This window comes from Elgaria multicarinata, chromosome 2 (genome assembly GCF_023053635.1).
Source record: "Elgaria multicarinata webbii isolate HBS135686 ecotype San Diego chromosome 2, rElgMul1.1.pri, whole genome shotgun sequence".
NCBI classification, from domain to species: domain Eukaryota; kingdom Metazoa; phylum Chordata; class Lepidosauria; order Squamata; family Anguidae; genus Elgaria; species Elgaria multicarinata.
In genome coordinates this window covers 131,222,925-131,248,770 of record NC_086172.1, presented here as the reverse complement: position 1 = coordinate 131,248,770, position 25,846 = coordinate 131,222,925, and the positions used below count along the sequence as shown (strand labels likewise).

General features: G+C 43.0%; 1 protein-coding gene across 2 annotated transcripts; it reads left to right on the top strand.

Moving 5' to 3' along the window:
- The first annotated feature begins 11,176 nt into the window (after positions 1–11,176).
- Positions 11,177–25,501, top strand: VPS18 (VPS18 core subunit of CORVET and HOPS complexes). Of its 2 annotated transcripts, XM_063117709.1 has the most exons (5): positions 11,177–11,325; positions 16,144–16,285; positions 17,946–18,037; positions 19,240–21,110; positions 23,462–25,501. In XM_063117709.1, exons 1-5 carry the CDS (start codon positions 11,235–11,237, stop codon positions 24,188–24,190), a joined length of 2,925 nt encoding a protein of 974 aa, XP_062973779.1. In that variant the 5' UTR covers positions 11,177–11,234; the 3' UTR covers positions 24,191–25,501. The 2 variants fall into 2 exon arrangements, with proteins under 2 accessions (XP_062973779.1, XP_062973780.1); XM_063117710.1 differs by lacking the exons at positions 11,177–11,325; positions 16,144–16,285 and having other exon boundaries at positions 17,965–18,042.
- Positions 25,502–25,846: the final 345 nt, after the last annotated feature.

Sequence of the window (25,846 nt, the reverse complement as noted above, 5' to 3'; positions counted from 1 at the left end):
TGATTGATTGATTGCATTTCTATACCGCCCAATAGCTGAAGCTCTCTGGGCGGTTCACAAAGTAATACAGAGTTGTGCCACCGACCAACACACACATGATTGATAAGGCATGAAGGTTTATTGCCTGTTCAGTAGAACGACTACATAATTTGGCCTTGTAAACTAACAGCTTATAACCCTTTCAGTAAAGAATGGTGACAGGTAAAATAACATCAGTGGGGGGGTGTAAATCCAGGGCAATTCAGACAGCTGCCCAGAGGCCTCCCACTAGAAATTGCAACAACATCACTCATATATGGCCAGCTGGGGGCAAGCTGGTCACTTGTCTCTTTGTAAGGAAATAGGTACGCAAGAGAGAGAAGAGCCCACGCAGGCCGCCATTCCCTTCCTTAGAACACCTTGATTAAACCCAAGAAAAATGGCACTCAAATCAGCTTATACTTATAAATAAAACTTGATTAAACAAGAATAAAACAAATGCATTAAAACACAATTAAAAACACAACAATGAGAGAATAAAAAACCAGCATCCAACAGACCTGCTTACATGCTAATAAAATGGTCTGTGCCTGCTGGTGAAAGGACAGCAGGGAGAGAGCCAGCCTCCCTTCAGGGCCTAGGCCCTGTCTTGTGTCATCACTCAACCTTCCCCCCACTTGTGCTCTTCAGATATGTTGGACTGCCACTCCCATCATTCTTAGCCAGCATGGCCATTACATCTCGAGGACCCTAGGGGCATGTCACTAGGTGGCTTCACAGTAGGGGCACATCATCTACATGATGCAGCAGCCATTGCGAAGCCATCCGGGGGCAAACCCTGGAAACTCCGCTCCAAAAAAGTTGGGCACTTACCTCAACTTTTTTGGCAGTGGAGGGTTGTCACAGCCCATGGCGCCCCCTGAATGGTCACCATGGGCTGGACAGGGAAGGGGGCGGACCTCAGGAGAGCCCTGTGCCCCATGGAAAATAATAATTAAAAATAATGGGGTAGGGGGAGGAGAGGAACAGGCCCCGTGCTTCTTTAAAAATAAAAAACAGGGGTGGGAGGAGACAAATGTTATTGTCTGTATCTGCGCAGCTGTGCAGATACAGATAATAAAAATAAAAAGCTGGGGGAGCAATGGGCAGCCAGAGGGAGGTCAGAGGGAAGCGAGGTGGTTTGGGCACATGGCATCCCTTTCCTCCCTGTCCTCGGTTTCCTGGCTGCCCCTGGCTGCCTCGTTCCTGCCCCTCGTTCCTTTCCCCCTCAGCGCCGCAGGGAAAGTTCGCACTTGCATTCCTTCCTGTGCAGATGCTGGGAAGGAACGCAAGTGCGGGAGCCAGGCGCCTCATGGTGCCAAAGCGCCGCCATCACGATGGGGGCCAAGTTGGAGTTCAAATTAAGCATGTTTTGATGAGCCAATCAGTGCTCAGTGCATCATTGGCTTTTGATGAGCCAATCAGTGCTCAGCCCCTTTAAATGAAATAATGGGCCTGTTCAGATAACATGCCAAGCCATAGTTAGGCCACTGACCCTTTAGCAGCAAATGGCTAGTGAGCATGTTTAAACCGTGGTTATGAAGCCACCATGGTTAGGAATGGTTCACATGACATGCTAAGTCTTAACGTTTAGCTCAAAATGCTTAACCACCGTGGCTTAGTGTGTCGTCTGGAACAGGGTCATACAGTCCAATCCTGTGAAAATAGACTTGGAAGTAGGAGTCGGTAGGAGTGTGCCGATTCTAGGTGAGTGTGCATATTGCAACCAACCTTTGTTCTTTATACTTTGCCTTGTTCAGTGAATAGAAGCTGCATGTGAATGGACCAAGATCTGGCAGATGTAACTAGAGAGACAGCATGGGCAAGATTGTCAGAGTGAATGGGATGTGGTGAAACCAAAATAGATGCTTCCAGAGTCCAGACATACCCCTTCCTTGCCAATCATATACTTAATTATTATCTAATTACTGAGTGAGCCAGTTAATGCTGATTCATCACTGTATCGCCTCTGACAGTTCATCTCAGTCCTGTATGTGTGTGTGTTAAGCTAACTTCCTCATCTCAAAAATAAATGCCCCCTTTATATGTATTTAAAATAATATTGCCCCCTCACTTCTTAAAAGGTGGTGAAATCCCTGAGATCAAGATGTAATGCTCCATTGAATGTAACTGTGTAAACATGAAACTTTAGAAATTGTATGTCACTGAATTCTCACGGTAACAAGGGATGTTGTTGTATTATGTTAAAGGGGGATAGCTGCCATTTAGGTGGCTGGGACTAGAGAATGTGAATACCATTTACATATCTCCATGCACTCCCCTTTGAAATGAATATTTGTGTTTTCCTTAATAGGTGTGATGGAGCTCTTATTAAGATACTCAGTTCCTCAGCGACAGGTTCCGTATCTGTGAACTGTGTTCCATTCATGAGAGACGTCATAAAATGCTTGGTAATTTATTTATTTATTTTTTTGCTTGTTTTATTCTGATAGTGATACAGCAACAAGGCTTAGAATGTGCCTGCAGAGCTAGGCAACCTGGTTTGGACTACAGCTCACATAAGCCCCCAGCCATCATGGCCAATGGTGAGGGATGATTGGAGTTGTAGGCAAAACATCTGGAGGGCACCAAGTTGATTATCTCTGAGCATCTCCATGACTAATGATGGATTAACCGGCACTTATGAATGTTTTGGCTTATCCAGGTGGTATAAAACTCAGAATAGTCAATATGTTTATGCTATATGATAACTGAAGAACAATCCAGGAGGCTATTCCTGTCTTGTCCATATGTCAATATTTCCAAAGTGCACAATATTAATCTTTATTAGGCGTTTGTATGAATTGTTAATGGGTTGTTTAATTTTGGTATATATTCAGTGTGACATATTTATCCTATTGTTAGAATAATTTTAATTTTGTTATGACTCGTAATCATTATTACCTGGAAACGTTGCTGTATTTTATGTATTTTTCTGATGCAACTGTAAGCCGCTTGAACATGGTTTTACTGTGGAAAAGTGGCATACAAATAAACTGGCGATGGTGGCCAATCTAGGGAGCAGGAGAGGCGTCTCTCCCAATTCAGGGCAGTCACTTGTGGAGAGGCACTTGCTCTTTTGTATATTTAGCTAAATCAAGGGTGCAGAATCTCAAACCCGGCATCCCAATATGGCCCTCTGGTAGTCCCAATCCAGCCCTCTGGATTCCCCAGAAAGCCCCACACCTTTCCCCTAGCTCAACCCAATTTCTTCCAAGCAGCGATTGTTCAGTGATTTCTCTGTTTGTGTGCAATCCTCCCCTCCCCCTGCAATTCTAAAAGGTTGAACTACCTCTCTTATGGCTTTGTTACTGGCAGTAAGAGCTTTAAGCTACAACATGCCGGCATTTTTTTTATTTCTGGTGCCACTCCTTTTGCATTTGGCCCTGCCCCTTTGCCTTCAGCGCCACCCACCAGCAGAATGAGACCCCCAGGAGTTTCTCCAAAATTGAATTCAGCTCTCAGGCTGAAAAAAGTTCTCCCCCCCCCTCCATGAGCTAAATGGTAACTCTAGCTCTTATTTATTACAGACTTCCAGCCCAGTCCTATGAAAAGTGAAGTGGGTGTAAGCCCATTGATTTCAAGAAGTTTAGGCATTACTTTACATAGATAGACTGCAATCACAAGTTTGCAATTCTAATTGTGAGTTCCTCCTCGAAGTGCCTCCTTTGAGGCTCTGGGGATGGCAACAAGGGAGAGGGCCTTCCCTGTGGTGGCCCCCTGATTATGGAACAATCTCCTCAGTGAGGGCTGCCTGGCACCAACATTGTCATGTTCTCCATGCTGCTTTCCTTTACATCCAGGCATTTGATATCATATAAAGTTTTTTTATGGCTGGGTTTACGGTTGATTGTTTTAAAATTGTTATATTTTTGTACGTTGGTTTTATATTATGGATTTTAAAGGTTTTAATCTTTGTAAACTGCCCAGAGAATTTTTGTCTGTTGGGTGAGATAGAAATGTAATTAATGTAATGCAATGCAGTGCAGTGAAGCTTGGATACATAGACATGGACACTTTGTGTCACTGTAATTCGTGTGAAAAAGCTGCCACTCTGCTTGATGGGCCCTGACTTCCTAAATCACATGGATGGAAAAGTCGACCATTCAATCAAAAGCAACATTTTTATGACTTTGAACATCTGGTCACAAGTATAGTAATTGCGCTCACCAGTATTGAAACTCATTGATGAAATGGACCCTTATTCAATAGTTGTGTGTGTTTGTGTAAGTATGGAGCCTTCCAGATTTTGTTTGACTACAACTCCTGTCATGCTGGCTGGGACTGATGGGAGTTGCAGTCCAAGAACATCTGAATGGCCCCATGTTCCCCATCCAGTGTTCTACAGCTTCTGAGCAGTAGCAGAAAAGAGAATGCAATGGATTCAAATTCTAATACCTACACTGTATAATCAATTTTTATATTAGTAATATTTATAATGTGTGCCATATTAATCAAGTAACTTTGAACCGTTGGACTTGAAATGTGTGGAAAGAAGAATGTGCACACCATTTTTCAAGTCTGTGTGTCAAACTACACATTGTCAGTTGTGTAGCGGTAACTGAGCTTTATCTTTTTCTTTACTTTAGAGAAACTGCGGATGGCCCTGATTAAACATCCCCTCACCTGCTTGCTTCCCAGAGTTCCACATGGAAATTAAAAAAAATGAAAAAGCTTTCTCATTGATTCCAGGAGTGAGGCAAATAGTGAGCAGAGAGAAGGTCTAATTCTTCCCCTGCCGGTGCGGACTGGTCCCAATCTGAATTGGGGCCTCATGCAGTCAGAGCCGGTGCCAGACTATTTTGTGCCCTAGGCAAGGCGAGCTAGTTGCACCCCCCAAAAAAACTGCCAACTTCGATTCAGCTGTTCAAGAAGAGTTTCTGAACTATTATATTTTTCTTTTATTATGTTTTTTCTTAAACAGCTAATTTGTATAAAACTGTGACCTTTAAAGGGCAGTACTGCGCCCCTCTGAGGTCTGTGCCCTAGGCAGCTGCCTAGTTGGCCTAATGGTAGCGCCGCCCCTGCTTACTCTAAAGTAAAGAAAAAGATAAGACTTAGCTACATACTATGCAATTGATATAATGTGTAGTTTAACCCTAACTTTACCAAAAAGCTGGATACTTCAGATTTTAAGAATATATTATATGTCGGAAACAGCTTCTGGAGTTGGATGATTTTTTAAAAAAATGCTCCAGGAAAACAAACACCTACATTAGTTTGATTGTATTGTTTCATGTAGGTCAAATTGTCTTCCTCAAATAGTTAGGTGGTTTTCTTTCTTTGACACTTTCTAGATGTGTTTATTGGTCTTTCTTGGTACATGATGCCTCCTACTGGACAAAAATAGCAATGAAGGCATCTAATGTTAGCTGCTGCAACCACTAACATTGCATTAGCTGCAAAGGGAAAATAAACTCCATTGAACACAGCGGAAAGGAAACTTCTGGGGAAACAGATCTTAGAATCATAGAATAGTAGAGTTGGAAGGGGCCTATAAGGCCATCGAGTCCAACCCCCTGACACAAGCCTTCTTCATTAGGTAAGTAAAGTGGACAGTTACATCTGGATTTTAATAAAGGATCACCCCTTATTTGTTCATTTATACTAGAAATGCTAGAGATAGTCATGGGTGCAAGCAGAACCATCACAGTACCTGGTAGAGCCGAATTGAATGTATGCAATCTTCTTCCATATTCTGACTGAGTTCGTACAATCACAGAGGGAAAATAAGCCATGGTGGTTCCAATGTCCATGGGGCTGTGAATTCACTCTAGGTTTCAGTCAGAACACTACAAGAGCTATCGAAGGTGCTGTATCTTCTTTAGAACTCCTTTAACTTCTGAGATTGTTAAATTATATTAGTGTAATTATCAGCCTTTGTTTGACTCAGTTGTGGCAGACTTTTAAAAAAATACTCCTCTATGATAATCTCTTGGAGGGGCAGAATTGCTATTGTTAAAATGAATGTCACCCCAAGGATACTTTTTTTAAAAAAAATGTATGATGATACCAGTAAACTAACAGTACTAAAGAAATGGTGCCTGTATTATGAGATTTTTTATGGGAAGGGAAGAGACCAAGAGTTGCAGGAAAGTCCTTAGAAAAATCTTATGAGAAAGGAAGACTGAAAGTCCCTAATTTGAAAGCAAACTATTATGCAACCCGCTTAAAGGTGCTTGCACAATGGCTCAACATATGTCCTAGTACACCATGGTATGTGATTGAGCAAAAATGTACTAAGTTTCTTCTTGCAACATTGCTGTGGCATAGCAAAAAGAAATCAACCACTTACAGGTGTTAATCAATTACAATCCATGCATTACTGCTATATGCTAGTTTGGGATAACGTTAAGAATATCTCATTTATTTATAATGATAATTTCATATTAATTGGTGGACTTTTAAATTGGATTAGATGTAAAGTCTATAGATTCAGATTTAATTACTTTGGAACAATTAATTTATGAACAAAAGGAGTGGAAAGGTTTGTTATCACAGATTTGTTATCTGTTAATTATATAGATAGATGAAAATAAGGGTAAGAGCTTCAAAACTAGATGGGAAACAGTGATTGGTCATCCAATTACATCACAGATATGGAAGAAATATTTGAACAAGGCCCAGCATGTTCTCTCTGTATTAATATGAAAGTGAATCATTATCAAATACTATATGAATACTAGCTGACCCATAAGTGATTGAGTCATATTATGGGAACTACAGGATTCAGGGAGGGTGATGTGGAAATGACAACGTTAATTTTATGTATATTTGGTGGGAATGCCCTTTATTATTTTTTTGGGAAATAACAGTCTTGATCAGTTATGTGGATGAATAGATAGATCCCATCATAAAGGGATGGTTCAGAATATCTTGATTGCTGCTCGGGTTTTGGTTGCCAGAAACTGGAGGAGTAATGTTATCCCCATGTTGAAAGAATGGATGTGTAAAGTCTGAAGGGTTGCAGAGATGACTAAGCTAACAGAATATGCTTGTTTAAGAGGGGTTAAAGAAAGGACAGCCCTGTTTTTCCAGTGTCTGGCACCCTTTTATTGTCTTTATGAAGGCTAGATACAACTTGGATATTGACAGATACAAATGTTTTTCTTGTTATAATCTGAACAAGAGGTGAAGTTCACCAATTTTTGACAATCTGTCTAATTGTTTTGCTTTTTCACCTGTTTAATATAGTAGCTATTTGTTTACCATGATACCTTACAGTAGTGTTAATAATACAGATGCTTGTTTTTTGTATGAATACTATAGTGTTTATATTATGTATTATATTTCCTTTTTGTGAACCGCCCAAAGAGCTTTTTGTGAACCGCCCAGAAAGCTTCGGCTATTGGGCGATATAGAAATGTAATAAATAAAAAATTAAAAATAAATAAATAGATATCATGATATAAAAACTCTGATGATGCAAACTTCATGACCAATATAACATCAGCCTATTTTGCTGTCCCCACCCCCGCCCCTGATTTTTGTAATATCTTGCCTGATGAAGAGATCTGTGGTGCTTCGAGATAAGACCTTTATTGTACAATTTGTGGAATTTTATGGGATCTTCAATTTGACATTTCCAATCTATACCCTTCCATGCTTTCCCACCATTTCTTTTGTCATTTTCTTACCAGAAAAAGTTCTGTGAAGAAAAGATGGAATGGCTGCACAAATAGATGGATAGTGTGAGAGGCCTCTCGTTTGTGCTTATACTGTAGGCACATGCCACAAGCCATCATGCAGAGTTGCAATGGCAGAAGTGGAAGGTCATGCTGCTGTTTCAGGTTGCTTTAAAAAGAAAAATCTGGTAACTGCATGTACACCTTCGCAGCTGTGCAGGAATGCAGGTTTAAAAATAAAATGTGGTCATTCACAACTGTGGTGAAAAATAGCCTGGAAACCACCACCACCACCACCTCCCCAGATTTCTGGCCTCAAACTCCATCTCCCCCACTGCAAAGGTTAGCTCAGAGCAGAATGCAGAACCTCTTGATTAAGAGATTGGCCCTTTTCTGGCCCCCATTCCACTGGACAAAGAGACTGTGCTTCTTTTCTTTTTCATTTATCTTTCTCCTTCTCCTTCCCTATTTTTTTCATTGCACTCCTCTGCAGTGCTTGAAGGAGACCCAGCAGCCCAATGACACTCACAGGCAAGTTACAAAACAGCTTTAAAGTCTCCGCCAACAGTAATTGTCCTGTACATGCATGCACCCCTTTGCAACAACTGTGCAGGAATCATGGTTTTAAAAGAAGACATATGGTTATTCACAGCTGCACAGCTGTGTAGGTATGCAGTGAAAAATAGCCTTTGAAAAGCTAGGGCATTTCCCAGGTACATAAGTACAGGAATTGTGCTGCAAGGCCAAGGATAGGAATGAGTCCGTTCGAAACGTGGGACCACTGACTGACAAGGAGCAACACTACGCTGAAAAGAAATTATCAACATGGCTATGAGCATGGCTGGTCCAAGACATTTTGCTGCCTGAGGCAAAGGAAAAGATGTACCTTCCATTCTAGGTACAGAAACCAACTGCACTGACCCTTGAATCTTACTTCAACACTAGTAACAGGATGGCGTCCTCCATCATATCTGAGGAAACAGGCTAGGTTAGGGAATGTAAAATAGGCTGTGAGGCACACAGAGCTTTATCTGTGGGGAAAGGAAGTGAGGCAGGTGGCTACTAGGAGAAGGGCTTTCTCCGCTGTGGCACCCCAGCTGTGGAATGAGCTCCCCAGAGAGGTCCGCCTGGTGCCTACACTGTACTCCTTTCGTCGCCAGCTGAAGACCTTTTTATTCTCTCAGTATTTTAACACTTAATTTTAACTTAAATTTAAATTTCACTGTTCTAATACTGTATTTTAATCTTATATCAATTTCTGCTGCGTGGTTTTATCCTGGTTGTGCTTTTTATATTGTATTTTGTATTTGTGTTTTTAGACTGTTGGTTGTTTTATTATGGTTTTAATTTTTGTGAACCGCCCAGAGAACTTTGGCTATTGGGCGGTATAAAAATGTAATAAATAAATAAATAAAATAAATCCCCTAAGGGAGTAGAATGGCTGGGGAACTGCCACTGAGGCCTCCTAGCATCTTCCACCTGAGGCAGTTGCCTCACTCTGCCCAACAATAGGTCTGGCCCTAGCTATGAGATAGAGATGAGAGAGTGACACCATACATATTCTTCAATCACTGAGGGTTATGAACAGAATGAAACCATCTAATGGTCCTTATCACTAATTTTGCCACAGAATACACTTTTCAATCTGACTATAAAAATAAGATGAGCATTTTAAGCATACTAGGAAAAGGGAGCTGCTGTTTTCTCCCCTCAGGCACTCAGCACCAGCTTGCTTGTTGTCTTGTTCTCAAGGCTCCCTTGGGAAAACTGGAGCCAGATGGGCTTTCACAGTACTGATTTTCCCTAGCAGCTGATTTCAATCCATGGGAAAAATATGGGTACAAATCGTCTCTTTTAATACAGACCTCCATTTGGAAAATTTAAAAGGGAGTTTCATTTTGGAGTGGTGCCCACCATTGGCATATGCTTTTTAAACTGAAAAACCTAATAGCTGCCATACAAATTTGCTTGTGTGCACGTCCCACTGAAATAAGTGAAATTTATCTGCAAATAAAAATGTACAGGGTCTCGCTGCAACAGCATATTCTCCCATGCATGTCTACACAGAATTTCAATGAGATTTATTCGCATGAGGCATTTATTGTGCACCCCTCATTCACTACTCACAGTTGTTTATGGGTTCTTTAGACAAAATCATGGCCCTCCAGTTTCACTTCTGTATCTAACCAGCACTTTTGGCAAGGCTTTTCGGAACCAGGAAAATGCTACATTTAATTGTGGAAGCAAAAGAAAGCCCATTTCCTCTTGCATATTTGCATTATTCTGCTATACTCCAGTGCCACCTAGAGGTTATATAGTGGAAAAGCCAGAAACGCTTCTCCTGTAGTATTTGGATCTCAATTCTGTGATAAAATGGAATAAAACACTCTAGGACTACCAAGCTTCCAGATGGGGATTTTTATAAACACCATCACTCTGCCTCATTCGTGGAATTTTATGTGGGCAGGGTCTAGGCATTATCGCCTTCCACTCATAGTAACCCTTCCACTTGTAATTTGTGATTTCCCACTGCTGCTTCCATCTCCCCGCTCCCCCTGCCCGTTTTTGTGTGTGGTTTTTTTACTGCAGGAAACCTGTTACGGACAAAGAAGAGAGCATTGCAATTTGCTGCACAATGCCTTCTGATAGATAGCACAGACACCCTATCTGGAAGCATCCATTGGGCACCTATCCTTGCTATTGGGTTCATGTACACTGAATCCATTATATAAATTTTGGACCCAGATCAGACTTTGGTATCAAGTCAAAGAAAGCCCATCCCTGAGAGCGCTTTCTGTTCCTGCAGGATGTTTGACAGCATCCTGCCCTCCCTTCCTCCAACAACAATAATAAAAATCTAGAACCAGTGGAGGCTGGTGGCTCCGACGTCAGGGGGCGTTAAATCTGCCCTGGGTTTCAGTCAGAACTCCGAAGATGCTACGTAAAGTGCTGAACCCTATCCCCAAAACGGATTCAGCACCTTGGATAGCTTTTTTTAAAGTTCTAACTGAAACCGAGAGCAGATTCACCGCCCCCTGACTTCGGAGCCACCAGCCTCCACTGGCTAGAACTTCATGCACTTTCAAACCCACATCCTCGTATTTTGGGGTGGGGTGGGGTAAGGGAGAGCTACAAGAACTTTTAAAACAATTGTTGTGTGATTCCCCCCCCCCCCCCCGATTGGGCTAGAAGAGAAATGCGTAAGAAAACTGCATTGGTGCTTCTGTGGAATTTCTTCCCTCCTGTGGTAAGGCAGCAGCAGGAGGAGGAATAGGTAACGAAGTGTCAGAGGACTCTACTTTTACTTCCGGGAAAGCGTGCCCAGGATCGCAGCCCGCAAACGTCTCTATGGTCAGGCTTTCGACCGGAAACCGGAAGCGCCGCCTGCTCGTTACCGCTAGCCTGGCCTTGCTTTGGTGCGGGTTAGCTGAGTGCTGCGGCTGGGAGTAGGTGGGAGAGGGAGCGGCGGGCGTGTCAGGGCCGAAGACGCAGCGCTGGGCTCGGGGGCTTTGAAAGGCTCGCTGGGGAGGCCGCGCAGCCCGCCAGGGACGGGGAGTGGCGCCTGCCGGAGCAAGCGCCGCCGCCGCCGCCATGGCTTCCATTCTGGACCAATACGTCGACTCGCTTTCCCACTCCGCTTCCTCGCAGCAGAGCCGCACCAGCCTGGGCATCCCAAATACGGGTAGGAGAGGAGAGTGGGGCTGGGCTGGGCCCGCTGCGTTTGCAGCCTCCTCCTTCCTCGTCCCCCCGGCGTCTTGCTGCCTTTTGCCGACGGCCCTGTGCAGTTTCTCCTTCGCCTTCTCCCACTGGACTAGGAGCACAGTCCGCCTGTTAACTTGTTGTCTACGGACCTCTGCCTGATGATCGCCAATGATTTCGGGGCAGCGGAAGTTGTGTGTCTTAACGGACGTTATGCAGAGAACTATCCCGAGTTTTAGGGCGCAATCCCATGCATGTGTAGACAGGAAAAAAAAGTCCTACAACTCCCAGCATTCCTCAGCCAGCATGACTGGCTGGGGAATGCTGGGAGTCGTAGGATTTCCCCCCTGTCTGACTATGCATAGGATTGCACCCTTCATATCTAGATTTTCACACCCAAGCTGTAGTCACATGTTTAATTCAAACTGTAATCGAACTTCATGCAGAGGCATACTTTTCTAGTAGACGCTTGGTTTCCTCCAGTATTTGAAGTTTTAAAGGCCCAGACCTATTCCTAATCAATAAGAGCTTAAGGCTGCAGTCCTTAAGGTGCAATCCTATGCATGTTTAGAGAGAGAAAAGGCTTCCAACTCCCAGCATGCACCAGCTGCAGCTTGGGGTACAACCCTATGCATGTTTAGACAGAGAAAAGTCCTACAACTCACAGCATGCCCCAGCCAACATGGCTAGCTGGGGCATGCTGGGAGTTGTAGGATTTTTCTCTGTCTAAGCATACATGGGCTTGCACCCTACGTTGGTTGCAAGTGGGAGTAAGCTCAGTGCTGCTGATGACTGGGTAGACATGTGTTAACCGCCCCATAGCTGAAGCTCTGGGTGGTTTACAAAAATTAAAACTGAACATTAAAAGCCAATGACAACATCCATTTAAAACATCTATTCTGGGGTCAGTTAAAAAAATTAATCAGCATATGCTGTTAAATGCCTGGGAGAAAAATCTTGACCTGGCGCCAAAAAGATAGCAATTTTGGTGTAAGGCGAGCCTCGTTGGGGAGTTTGTTCCATAATTGGGAGGCCACCACTGAAAAGGCCCTCTTCCTTGTTGCCATCCTCTGAGCTTCCCTCAGAGTAGGCACCCGGAGGAGGACCTTAGATGTTGAGTGTAGTGTACGGGTAGGTTTATGTTGGGAGAGGCATTCCGTCAGCTATTGTGGTCCCTAGCTGTGTAAGGTGTTATAGGTTAAAACCAGCATCTTGAACTGGGCTCAGAAATGTACAGGCAGGCAGTGCAAACGGGCCAGAGCCGGTCTTATATGCTTGAACCTTCTGGTTCCGGTTATCAATCTGGCTGCCGCATTTCACACAAGCTGCAGCTTCTGTACCGTCTTCAAAGGCAGCCCCATGTAGAACGCATTGCAGTAATCTAATTTGGAGGTTACCAGAGCATAGACGACTGAAGTTAGGTTATCCCTGTCCAGATAGGGGAGTAGCTGGGCCACCAACCGAAGTTAGTAGAAGGCACTCCGTGCCACCGAGGCCACCTAAGCCTCAAGTGACAGATGATTCTAGGAGAACCCCCCAAGCTACAAACCTGCTCCTTCAGAGGGAGTGCAACCCCATCCAGAACAGGTTGAACACCCACTATCCAGTCAGAAGAACCACCCACTAACAGCATCTCAGTCTTGTCTGGATTGAGTTTCAGTTTATTAACCCTCATCCAGTCCATTGTTGCAGCCAGGCACTGGTTCAGCACATCACCTGATGAAGATGAAAAGAAGAAATAGAGCTGTGTGTCATCAGCGTACTGATGACAACACACTCCTAAACTCCGGATGACCGCACCCAATGGTTTCATGTAAATGTTAAACAGCATGGGGGACAAGACTGACCCCTGTGGAACCCCATAATGGAGAATCCACGGGGCCAAGCAATGTCCCCCAAGCACCACCTTCTGGAGCCGCCTGCCAAGTAGCAGCAGAACCACTGCAATGTGGTGCCTCCCATTCCCACCTTAGCCAGTCGTTCCAGAAGGATACCATGGTCGATGGTATCAAAAGCCGCTGAGAGATCAAGGAGAATCAACAGTCACGCTCCCCCTGTCTTTCTCCCGACATAGGTCATCATACAGGGCGACCAAGGCTGTTTCCGTGCCAAAACCAGGCCTGAAACCCGACTGAAATGGATCAATAAGATTGCTCTGTAGTCTTCTAAGGCCTGAATAGTAATTTCATTCCATGATCTCTTTCAAAGACACTACCTGGATCAATTGGTAACTTCATAACAACTGATTGTAAACAGGCCTGATTGCTAATGGAAGCTTCCCATCTCAGAAGATGGGGAGGGACTCACGGCCATACAAGTGGAGCAGCATAGGGCAATGTTGCAAATAGCAAAACAGGGAATGAATTGTATTTATGCTATGATCCGGAACTTTAATAATGAATGTTTGCTGGAGTCTGTGGCTGTTTCTTCTAAGTACATGTTGCAAATGAATATTTTACTAGGTTTGTTGTGCTGCTTCGGGTCAGTGCCCCCCCCCCACATCACGCACATTAGTTCCAGTGAAGCTGATATTAACTTAGGAAGGAACCCACCACTGATCATTCTTTTTTGATGTTGTCTACCCTGAGGTGATATGGACAGATCTTGTTAACAGAACTTGCTTGTTTATTTATATTTATTTAAAATATTTCTAGGGTTGCCTTTCAGGGCAGAAGAGCTGATTGGTACTCTGTGAGTTTACATGGAATGCAGGCTTAGGGAAAATGGCCATCTGTGAAGGACAGATGTGGAGGTCCCAAAGCTCTGATACTATCTGTTTGTGCATAACAAAGATGGTTCCCGTATTCTCTTAATGAGCACCATTTGTGTCTTGCTCAGCAAGCATGTTACACTATTTTCTAGTTCAATGGCAAACTGACTTTTACTCTGATCTTGGGAAGATACATATTTGCTATGGGAAAGCTTTATAAATGCTTGGAAAGACACAGTCTTAATTTCCCCAAACTTTGAAAGACTGTTATTATTTATTATTAATTAAATTTGTGTGTCACTTCCCATCACAAAACAGCAGCTTCGAAGCGACTTACACACACAATACAGAAATCCATGATTGATATAATGGTGGGGGAGGGAGGAAATCACTATCAACCATAATTAGCACAATAATGCAAATAGAAATGAATACCATAAAAACATAATCTGAAAACAATATAATATGAAAAGTGTTCTTCTTCAAATACGCAATATCTACCCCAGCACACAGCCTAGAATGAACATCACGAAAACAGCCCACAAACAGTTGGGCCATAACTAATTACGTAGGGAGGTCATGGGGCTTTCCCACACTAGAGGCATTCAAGAGGCCCCTGGACAACCATCTGTCAGGTATGCTTTTTTATGGTGGATTCCTGCAATGGGCAGAGGGTTGGACTCGATTGCCTTATAGGTCCCTTCCAACTCTACTATGAGTCTACAGTATGTCCAAATGCCTTGAAAAATGAGTATGTCTGCCACCGAAAAGATGATGGTGTTGCTGCCAGGCGAGCTTCCTTGGGGAGTGTTCCATAAACATGGGGCTATCACAGAAAAGGCCCATTCCTTAACTGACACCACCCCTCCCTGAGCTTTTCTTGGAGGGGGCACACAGAGAAGGGCCTTTGTAGGTTCATATGGGGAGAGGCATTCCTTGAAGTATTGGGGTCCTGAGCCATGTAAAGGCTTTTTAGGTTAAAATCAGCCCTCTCAATTTGACCTGGAAGGCAATTGGCAACCTGTACAGGCGAGCCAGATCTGAGCGTATATAGTCACATTGCCTAGTCCAGTCAATAACTGAGCTGCCAAATTCTGCACTAGCTGCAGTTTGTAAACAGTCTTCAGATGCAGTCCAACGTACAACACATTACAGTAATCTACCCTAGAAGTTAACAGACCACTGATTCTAGACTATCCCTATCCAGATAGGGTCACAACTGGGCTACCAACTGATGCTGGTAGAAGGCACTCCACCCCATGGAGGCCACTTCCAATAACAATGATGAATCCAGGATTACCCTTGAGCAGTGCACCTGCTCCTTTAGTAGGAGTGTGACCCCATCCAGGGCTGTTCATCTATCTAGTAAAATTACACCAATAATATCCTATGCCCTGGATATTGCATACATGAAGGTGGCATTTCTTAACAATATAAAATCCACACATGCTTGGGAAAACTACTAGGTACGATCTAGGGATTAAAGTCTCAGTGAATATACTTCAGGGTGTTCTCTGAAATTGCTCCTAACTGTCATTCAAGTGCATGTTGCAACTTCCTGCCACTGACTGAAAGTTTTTAAAATGGAAACTGAAGGGAAAGGGTACACATTTTGATTCACTGGAGAAAACATTAAATTAATTTGTACTTTGCATTGTCATCTTTTATATATGGTAGGTGTAGACGGAATGAGAGAATATCATGTTACTCTCAAACTGAGATTCTTATGAGAGTGATAGTGTCTTGTTTATTACTTGCAACATGTGCTGTTTTTGTATGTATGTAGCATACTGGGTTGCATTATTATTATTATTTGTATGTTCATGGCTACTAGTCACGACGGCTATATATTACTGGCAGTATCAGAGGCAGTATGCCTCTCAATACCAACTCCTGGGGAACACGAGCAGAAGGATGCTACTGCATTCATGTCCTGTTTGTGGCCTTCCTATTGGGGCATCTGGTGAGCCCCAGTGTGAACAGAATGCTGGACTAGATAGGCCTTTGGTCTGATCCAGCATGTCTCTTATGTTCTTATACTCTTTGATTTTTTTAAAAACCAGCAGTTTCTTTCTTTTTCTTTTTTTTAAGGTTATGTGAATGCTCGACTGGAAAAGGAGACACCAATTTTTAACAAACAGAGGATTGACTTCACCCCTCCCAAAAAGATTAACAGCCTGGTTGTCTCCTCTAACCAGCTATGTATGAGCCTTGGAAAAGACATACTTTTCAGGTAACTTCTACAGTCTTTTTTATTATTCCAGTCCTTTTATGGAGAGTTTAAAGTAAGTTCATTGGATGTGGGCAAGATGAGCAGGCACTTAACGATTGCAGAAAATATTTTATGGTCCACAACACTTTAGGGAAATGTTGAGAATCTCTGCTTTCAAGTCCTATTTCTAAGTTTATGGAAATATTCTATAATGGTGGAAATATTCTAAATGTAAGGACAAATGTTTTTGAACAGTGAAAAAGCCAGCACAAGAAGAAATCTTGCCTGAAATTAGAGAACTTCCTTAGAATTATCTCTTCAGATTTTCAACAAGGAATTGTGCACCTCAGTTCATAGAGGTGTACCCCGTTCAGCCATGTCATGTTGTGCCACACATTAATGCAAATATTGGTCACAATATATTAAGTGTACAAAAACCCCATGATACGTTTCTGGTAAGGCTGTTGGTACTGAACAATTGCATACTTGCCCTATTATAAAAAGTAAACTCATTGGATTTATCAATTCACTTTATGCATGATAATCATGGAGGGGGTCCTGGATGGTAATATGTTCCAAGATGTAATAAAAAGATCCTCTTTTGAAGCATTGTAGGGAACTAGCCAAGACTACTTCTACCATGATATGTGAAAACTCTATTTCTTCTTTGAAAAACACAAAACATGTTTAAAAAAGCATTCTAATGCTCTGGAAAAGAGCATTCTATTGTTCATTGTGTATATTTTAAAAAGGATCTGTACTAATGTACATTACTTCCTGATGTGGAAAGTTGCATTTTTTACATACCTTATGAAAGGTTCTTCTGCAACATAATGATTTATAATTTATAAAGCATAATGATTTATAAAACATTTTATGTTTTCTACTTTACTAAGTTGAAGCTAACTTTATAATGGCTGAGATCCAAAGCTATGCATAGTATTCATTACATGCATTCCCTGAAGGGTGGGGGATGTTGGAGTAGCCCCCGTGAGGCGTGAGATGCTGCTGCTATTGGGAAAAAGGATCGAGCCTCTCTGGATCCTTGTCATGTAGTTTTTGTCAGTTTTCTACATGTGTAGAAATATATTGTGAATTCCAATAAAAAATAATTATGAAATATAAATAAGCCCTCCCTTTTTTCTCATAACATATTCTAATGTGCACCAATTGTTTTTTGGTCTTGCAAAACCACAGGAAAAAACTATATATATTTCCATATGATATGGATGGGTAAGGTTCAGATACATTTCCTCCCCCTCCGCCCCACCCCAGAAAGGTGTGCTGTATTTTTATGTGGCCACTGTAGGAACCTATGCATTTTCCAAGATGGATCCACATTGGAAAGAAAATGTATAATTTATATCTACTATCCTTCAAAGGGGGATTTCATCTTAGCAATTTCTTAGAAGTAATACCAGCTTCCCAACACATTCACTTAGTTAAGCTAGACTACTAAATGCAATGTGACATAGTTCTCAGTCTCATGCTTTTTGAATTATTTGTCTGTTTTGTTGAGACTTTGCATAGACCCAGTATGAATTAACAAAAAGCAAGGCACATTTAGGAAAAGTTATGTCTGGAATGAGCTCATGTTCTACTGCCAAGCACCAGTGTTTCTTTACACCCATTCAGTTTCTTCTACTTTTCAACCACTTGTTTTCTTCCTGCTGTTATGTAGACTTGACTTGGCCAAGGCAGATGAGCCTAACCAGGTAGAGCTTGGACGGAAGGATGAAGCCAAAGTTTACAAGCTCTTCTTGGACCACACAGGTGAGGTGAGAATAGATGCCAAATGCTATTTGACATCTTTAGTAAATGCCACAACCATAATGTTCTGGTTATTTCTATCTAGGAGACCCATCCCTAGTTCTCACTATTATAGTAACGAAATATATAGCCTTTTTTCCCTTAAGGATTTAAGGGCACATTCATATGTAAGAGCAATGACAATGGCCTTCATGTGTGAATGTCTTGCTTCCCTAGTTAGTTGACCAATTCCTCCTCCTTATGCATATATTTTGGTTCAACTGTCCTTTATAGACATAAAGGTAGTATTCCAGTAAGCGTTTGCTGGTTCAAATGGGATCTTAACACAGCGCTGATATTCTGATAATTCCCTGGATTGTCTGACTGTCGCTCCATATGTTGTTGTCTGAAGAGCTAACAGAGGGGCACGGCAATGTGAACAGTTGCTATCTTTATCAAAATAACTGGTTTTGGAGTGAAAGTGATAATGTTGAGGCCTATGGATACGTGCTTTCACTTTAGTAAGAGCTGTAAAGTAATTTATAAGCAGGTATCTTAGTAATGGTTTTAAAGGTTTAAATACGATATCTACGGAGACCAAAAGAAGCCAAATTTTAACTAGTATTATATATTAATGTATATTATTCTCAGTCTACCAATTTAGATGGAAAGTCTTAACAAATTGTAAAATTCTCCCATGAACTGCCAGAGGGCAAGTAGGAGATTAATGATGATGATGACCGTTTTTCTGACCTCGTTCCCGGTGAAGTAAATATGATATTCTAGATATTTGTTAATGTGATTCTTACGTTCTTATTGGATGTCTTGTTAAAAGGGGATTAGATGGATTCATGGAGGATAAGCCTGTCAGTGGCTACTAGTTATGATTGCTATATACTGCCTCCAGGATCTGAGGCACCGTGCCTCTGAATACCAGTTGTTGGGGAGAAAGAGTGGGAGAGGGCTGTGCCCTTACGTCCTGCTTGTGGTCTTCCCAAAGGTGCCTAGTTGGCCACTGTGGAAACAGGAGGAGCTACATAAGCCTCTGGTCTGATCTAGCAGGGCTCTTCTTATGAAAAGTGTCATGACTTTGGGGGTCTTGACTATGCTGTGCTTGTCAAATCTAAATGCAGAACCTTTTCTCAGGCATCTAGGGGGAGAGGGGTGTTTGCTCCTTGCTGTGATTCTTTGTTCATTATTTCATCATGGTCCCTTTTCCCTTACAGGTTCTCACCTTATCATTGCTCTGAATACCAGTGAATGCCTCTACTTGAACCGAAGTGCTCAGAAGGTGCGCCCCCTGTCCCGCTGGAAGGGTCATTTGATTGAAAGTGTGGGCTGGAACAAGTTCTTTGGTTCAGAGATGAACACAGGCCCCATTTTGGTTGGAACATCCCAAGGCCAGATATACGAGGCTGAGATTTCTGTGAGTGAAGGCAGTCTCTTTGGCACTAACCATGATCAGTATTTCCGCCACATTTATAGCCTGGAGGAGGAGGCAGGGCCTGCCCCGGTCTGCTGTCTTGAGATAGAGCGAGGAATTGATGGGAAATGCTTTATTATCGCCACCACTCACAAGAGGCTTTTCCAGTTTGTTGGGAAGATTCCGGAGGGATCTGAGCAGCAGGCCTTTGGTACCATATTTAGCATGCCTGCAGATCACTTGCCTGGCTTCCGTGAGTTTCCAGCAAGCCTTGGCTACAGTGAAATAGCGTTTTACACTCCAAAGCTTCGTTCCTCTCCGAGTGCTTTTGCCTGGATGATGGGGAATGGTGTCCTGTATGGATCACTGGACTATGGACGTCCTGACTCTATTCTGAGTGATGAGCAGGTCTGGGAATATCCCTCTGATGTGAATGCTGTAGCCAATAAGCCCATCTCCATAGTGCTCACGCAGTTCCATTTTCTGCTGCTCTTTCCTGAGAGTGTGAAGGCCGTCTGCACTCTGAATGGACAAGTTGTCTTCCAGGATGTGTTCCTGGAGAAGTTTGGCTCACTGAAGCGTATGATCAAAGATCCCGCATTTGGGCAAATCTGGATCCACACGGAAAAAGTTGTGTTTCGATACAATGTACAGCGAGAGTCCCGCGATGTATGGAAGATGTACATGAATATCAATAAGTTTGATCTGGCTAAAGAGTACTGCAAAGAGCGCCCTGAGTGCTTAGATATTGTGCTGGCAAAGGAGGCAGAATACTGCTTCCAGAACAGGAGATATCTGGATAGTGCTAAGTGTTATGCATTGACACAAAATTACTTTGAGGAGATTGCCCTTAAGTTTATTGAAGCCAAGCAAGAAGAAGCACTGATGGAGTTTTTGATTAAGAAATTGGCGAGCTTGAAGGCGTCTGAAACAACTCAGGCAACCCTGCTGACGACCTGGCTAACGGAGCTATACTTAAATCGCCTGGGTGTGCTGGAAGGGGATGCCTCAAAACGGGACCTCTACGAGAAGACCCGAGACAAGTTCCGCAGCTTCTTGGGCAGCCCCCAAAACAAAGACTGCCTGTCCAGCAACCGAGCAACCATTCACGAGCTGTTGGCGAGCCACGGGGACACAGAACACATGGTGTACTTTGCAGTCATCATACGTGACTATGAGCGGGTGATAGCCCATTACTGCCAGCACGAAAATTATAACGAAGCGCTAGAAGTCCTGTCCAAAATCAAGAGCAAGGAGCTCTTCAACAAGTTCTCTCCCATTTTGATCCACCATATCCCCAAGAAGGTGGTGGACGCTTGGATTGAAATGGGCACAAGACTGGACGCGAAGCAGCTCATCCCTGCCCTTGTCAACTACAGTCAGAGTGGGAGTACCCAGCAGATCAACGAAGCCATTCGATACATGGAGTTCTGCGTCAGTGAGTTGAAGGAAACTCAGCAGGCCATTCACAATTACCTGCTGTCACTCTATGCTCTGAGTCGCCCTGACTCTCTCTTGTCCTACCTGGAACATGCAGGCACCTACTCGGACAACATCTACTATGACCTGAAATATGCACTTCGGCTCTGTGCAGAACATGGCCATCACCGAGCATGTGTCCATGTATACAAAGTTATGGAGATGTATGAGGAAGCTGTGGATCTAGCCTTGCAGGTAGGTGCGCTGCGACATGAACAATGAGCCCTGTTCCTTTCAAGCTCAAGACCTTAGACCAGCCTGTACAGGACCTGGTGCTGTACAGATGTTTTGGACTACAGTGTCTATCATTCCTGACCATTGGCCATGATGGCTGGGGCTGATGGGAGCTGAAATCCAAAACTTCTGGTGGTCACCAAGTTGAGGAAGGCCGATTTATTTATTTATTTATTTATTTACAATATATATATTGCTCCCCATTTAAAATTTCGGAGCGGTAAACAAATAAAATAAAACAGAATAAAAACACATTAAAATAGATTTTTAAGAGAAACAAAGTGCAAAATAAACCGTGGCTGGTCATTAAGGGAAGGCTTCCTGGAACAACGACGTTTCAGGAGGCACCGGAAGGAATACAAAGTTGGTGCCTGCCTGACCTCCAGAGGCAGGGAATTCCACAGGAGGGGAGGGGGCATACTTCAGAGACCCTTCAAGATGGAGGAGACTGTGATGTTGAGCATGACCCAGGCAGCCCTGTTGTCATATTCATGGTCTGGAAAGCAAGGGACTGTAAGTGCAGGGGTCTGTAATGTAAGAACTGACTTGCTGGATCCAGTCCTGTCTGGTCCAGCATTCTTTTCAACAGCAGCTAGCAGTTGTCTTTGGGAAGCTCCGAAGAAGGGCGTGGAAGCAATAACCTTCCTGTTATTTATCCCAACATGTGGCACTTGGAGATGTCAAGGAGATTCCATTTAGTTCTTGGGACTAATGGCCATTGATACCTGCCTGCCATGGATGTATCTAACTCTTTGAGGATTAGAGCAGGGATGTGAGCTAATTGTTATGCAACCAAAACGACACTGCCCAGGAAAAAAAGGGGAGGAATTGGTGTACCTGAGGGAACCCTGAAGTTTTCAGAAGTAGAAAAAATCTTAAGAAAGTAAATCTCTTAAAGGGTACCCCCACTCCTTCCTATCCCTCCAAAAAACAGCAAGTTTGCACATGTGCATGGTCACATGGAGGAAAGGGAAGAAGCAGAAACTGAAGTATGTTCAGACCACAAGCTGGTTTTAAACTGTAGAGGAAGAAGGCTGTGCTTTCTAGTGGAGGAAGAGGTTGAGGGTGAAAGCCGAAAACAGGATGGAAAAGAAGGATGGAGAGGAGTAGGACCAGAGCACATGGAGGAAGTGAGGGGCTTGTGTGGAACACAAAACTTCTTTTAAGAAACAGCCAAAATGTATGGGGGGTATTCACCCCCAGACAGCCCCCGCAAAAGATCAGGTCTTGTAGCTGTGGAATATTGACTTTCAGTTGAAAAGGAGAAGTGAAAAATGGCATGGCAGCGGTGGAATGCTGTATCACAGCTGGCTGGCTGGAACCCTCACCAGGAGCACACCACACTGCGGCATTTTGTTGCAGCTCCTACTTGTCTTTCCTAAAAGCCCTTTAGTCTTTTTGTGACAGTCAGTTCTGCAAGTTAATCATGTGTCCTGTAAAGTACGATTCCATTTTCCATTTTTAAACCTGCCACTATTATATTTCTTTGGGTGCCTCTAACACTATGACAGTTGGAATGAAATCTCCCTGGTGTTTGCATTCCCCAGTGTATGTGTGTGTCACGAGGCTAGCAGGGAGTACAAGGTCTGGGGACAATTCATGGTATACTCTTGAGGCTGAGCTTTGTGTGGTTCCTAAAGTCTTAGCTGCAAATGTGGGATTGAGTGGTGCAGGAGAGGCACAGCTGCTTTTGAATGTTTTGTAGCATGTTGCTTTCTCAAGCTAAGTTGGATAATGCCTCGGGTAATGTGAAACCCATAATAGAGCAGCTATTTGCATGCCAGCTATGCCACTGCCTGCTGATGAAACACAGCGGGGGAAATAGCTCTTGAGGCACGAATGTCCCTAGATTGAGGGTTCCCAAGCAATGAACGGCATCCTCTTGTCATATGTAGCAGTGTTGGTTTGCCTGGGTTTACTCTGTCTCTTTTTCATGGAGAAGTTCCGACTGGTCTACTGCATTCTTAATCCCCCCCCCAACTCTCTCTATCCCAGGCTTTGGTATGGATTAAGTGGAGGGGGGGAAGTGTGACTCATGTGGAAAGGCAACTTCTCTTGAATTGTTTAGTCTTGTTGCATCTCTGGCCAGGTGACCTTTCAAAATGATCCCTAGCTACTAAAAGCAATGCCCAATATTGATTGGAAGAAATGACAGACAACATCTTGTTCTTGTACACTTTTTTGATGTCGCTGTGTGTGGTTCCACTTAGCAATGCTTCCCCTTCCACAACATTATATTTTGTGATGAGACTGTGGGAAAATGGTAACTGTTTCCTTTCCCTCCCCCCCTTTCCTTGATTCCCCCACCCCAGGTGGATGTAGATATGGCAAAGTCCTGTGCAGACCTCCCTGAAGAGGATGAGGAGCTGAGAAAGAAGCTCTGGCTGAAAATCGCTCGGCACGTGGTCCAGGAAGAGAAGGACGTCAAGAAGGCCATGGCTTGCCTTTCTAGCTGCAACCTGCTGAAGATCGAAGACGTCCTGCCCTTCTTCCCAGACTTTGTCACTATTGATCACTTCAAGGAAGCCATCTGTAACTCTCTGGAGGCTTACAACAAGCACATAGAGGAGCTGAAGACGGAGATGGAGGAAGCGACACAGAGTGCTAAAAGGATCAGGGAGGACATTCAGGAAATGAGAAACAAATATGGCTCCGTGGAGCCCCAGGAAAAATGTGCTGCATGTGACTTTCCACTCCTAAACCGTCCCTTTTATCTCTTTCTTTGTGGCCACATGTTCCACTATGATTGCCTTCTCCAGGCAGTTTATCCAAACTTGCCTGCCTATAAGCAGGTTAAGCTGGAGGACCTCCAAAAGAAGCTTTCTGCCACCAGCCAACCCTCCAAATCCCACCATCGCCTCAAGGACGCAGATACTGCTAGTCAAGGAAAAGGCCAGCCAAGTCGGGAACAGACGAAAGCTGACATCGATGATATTGTAGCAGCTGAATGTGTATATTGTGGAGAGCTAATGATCCGATCAATTGACAAGCCTTTCATTGATCCACAGAGGTATGAGGAGGAGATGCAGAGCTGGTTGTAGGATTAACATGTTCGTGCCAGCTCAAGAGCATGAAATTCCCTGCAAAGCATGAGACTTGGCAGCTAGCCCCCCAGGCATCTTAAACATACGGATTCCACGGGGGTTTGAAAAAGTATTACGTGATTCTTACTATCTGTAAGTTAGCTCTGCAGAGTGGGTTGTCAGTGATGGTCATTGTTATTAAGTCTGTTTGGTTTCCAGGGATTGGCGCTCTGCAAAGCACTTTTAACTGTGATGTTTCTTTAGAGAACACCCTTCATATAAATACTGAATGCACCTTTATCTTGTTAAGAGAGGACTAAAAATTAATGGCTTATGTTATCATGTCTGGGTTATTCCCATATTTCTGTGAAGAATTAGGCAGTGCTGGGGATACCCGGTTGCATAAACTTGTATTCTTTTCAAATGGTGAGCTTCTCCTTTTGTTGTTCTCGGTAATAAGACTGAGACCATTCTCTGCATCTGAAACATAAAAAGAGAGAAATTGTGCATGAGGTCCTGTTTGCTGGAGAATTACAGACCCTTCAGAGTCTGTAATTCTCCAGCAAAGCAATTCCATGTAAATGCTACATTTTTAGTTTTGTCTTTTGGGATTACATTGGACTTTCCCCCACTCATTTCCTGACAGCTTATTTTTGGATAGCTGCAAACGGTTAATTTTCCTGGAGGGTTTCTTCAATTTGTTACAAGTAAATAGAATCAATTATGGCACTATGATTGAGAGCCTTTGCTCAGATTTGGGATGAAGTCCATGCTCATTTTGAATCCCTCACTTGAGTGTTCCCATGCCCTGGTTAGAGCAGCACTTGGTCGCTAGTATCTTAAAAGGGCAGCTCTCATTCACTACCATCTGCACATTTGTGTTGCTGATTACCTTAAAACAGAGAATAGAAGCTCATGTGCCGTTAATCATAAATCCTGCAGTTAGATTAGGGACCATCCTTGATTCAATTTTAGTGATCCTTCGATGACTATGGGAAAATTACATGATTGGAGCAACAGTTGGATGTGGGTTCAGAGCTGACCATTTTTTGCTTTTGTTTTTTTTTCTTAAAGACTGTCATTGTCCTTTATGTACTGGAGAAGAGACTTTAGGTAACAAGGAATGCCAACTAAGGAACTTAAAAGTTTAAATATGAGTCAAATGTACTTTATATTGAGAACCATGTTTGTTATTTTCTCTAGTTCTGAATTGCCATTAATAATGATTTGGATTATATCTGTACCAGAATGTTTCTGTGGTAAAGTTCTTTCCAGGGGTGTGGCTCAGTGATTCATTATGATTTTTGGTTTTTAAATGCATATTAAAAATCCCTGATATAGCTGGCTGACTTCTGAGTTTGTTTCTGGGACAGTGATGACATTGGACTAATTGTAGTCCAATGTATCTACTAATTGTAATTAAAAATATTTCTTGAACTGTTTATTGCTCAGAAACTAATATTCATATGCAACCCAGGAATCATACTTGGCAAAATCCCATGCTAATTTATTTGTAAAGTCTCTAGGACAGTGTCTTACAAATATACTTCGCATTTCTTCCTCTTCATGTTCATTGCTTTTATTATTAAAGATGACATTCTTCTAATAATTGTCCTTCAACACACCAAAATCCAAGTTGTACTGGTGTATAGGACTCGAGTAGTTATGATTTTT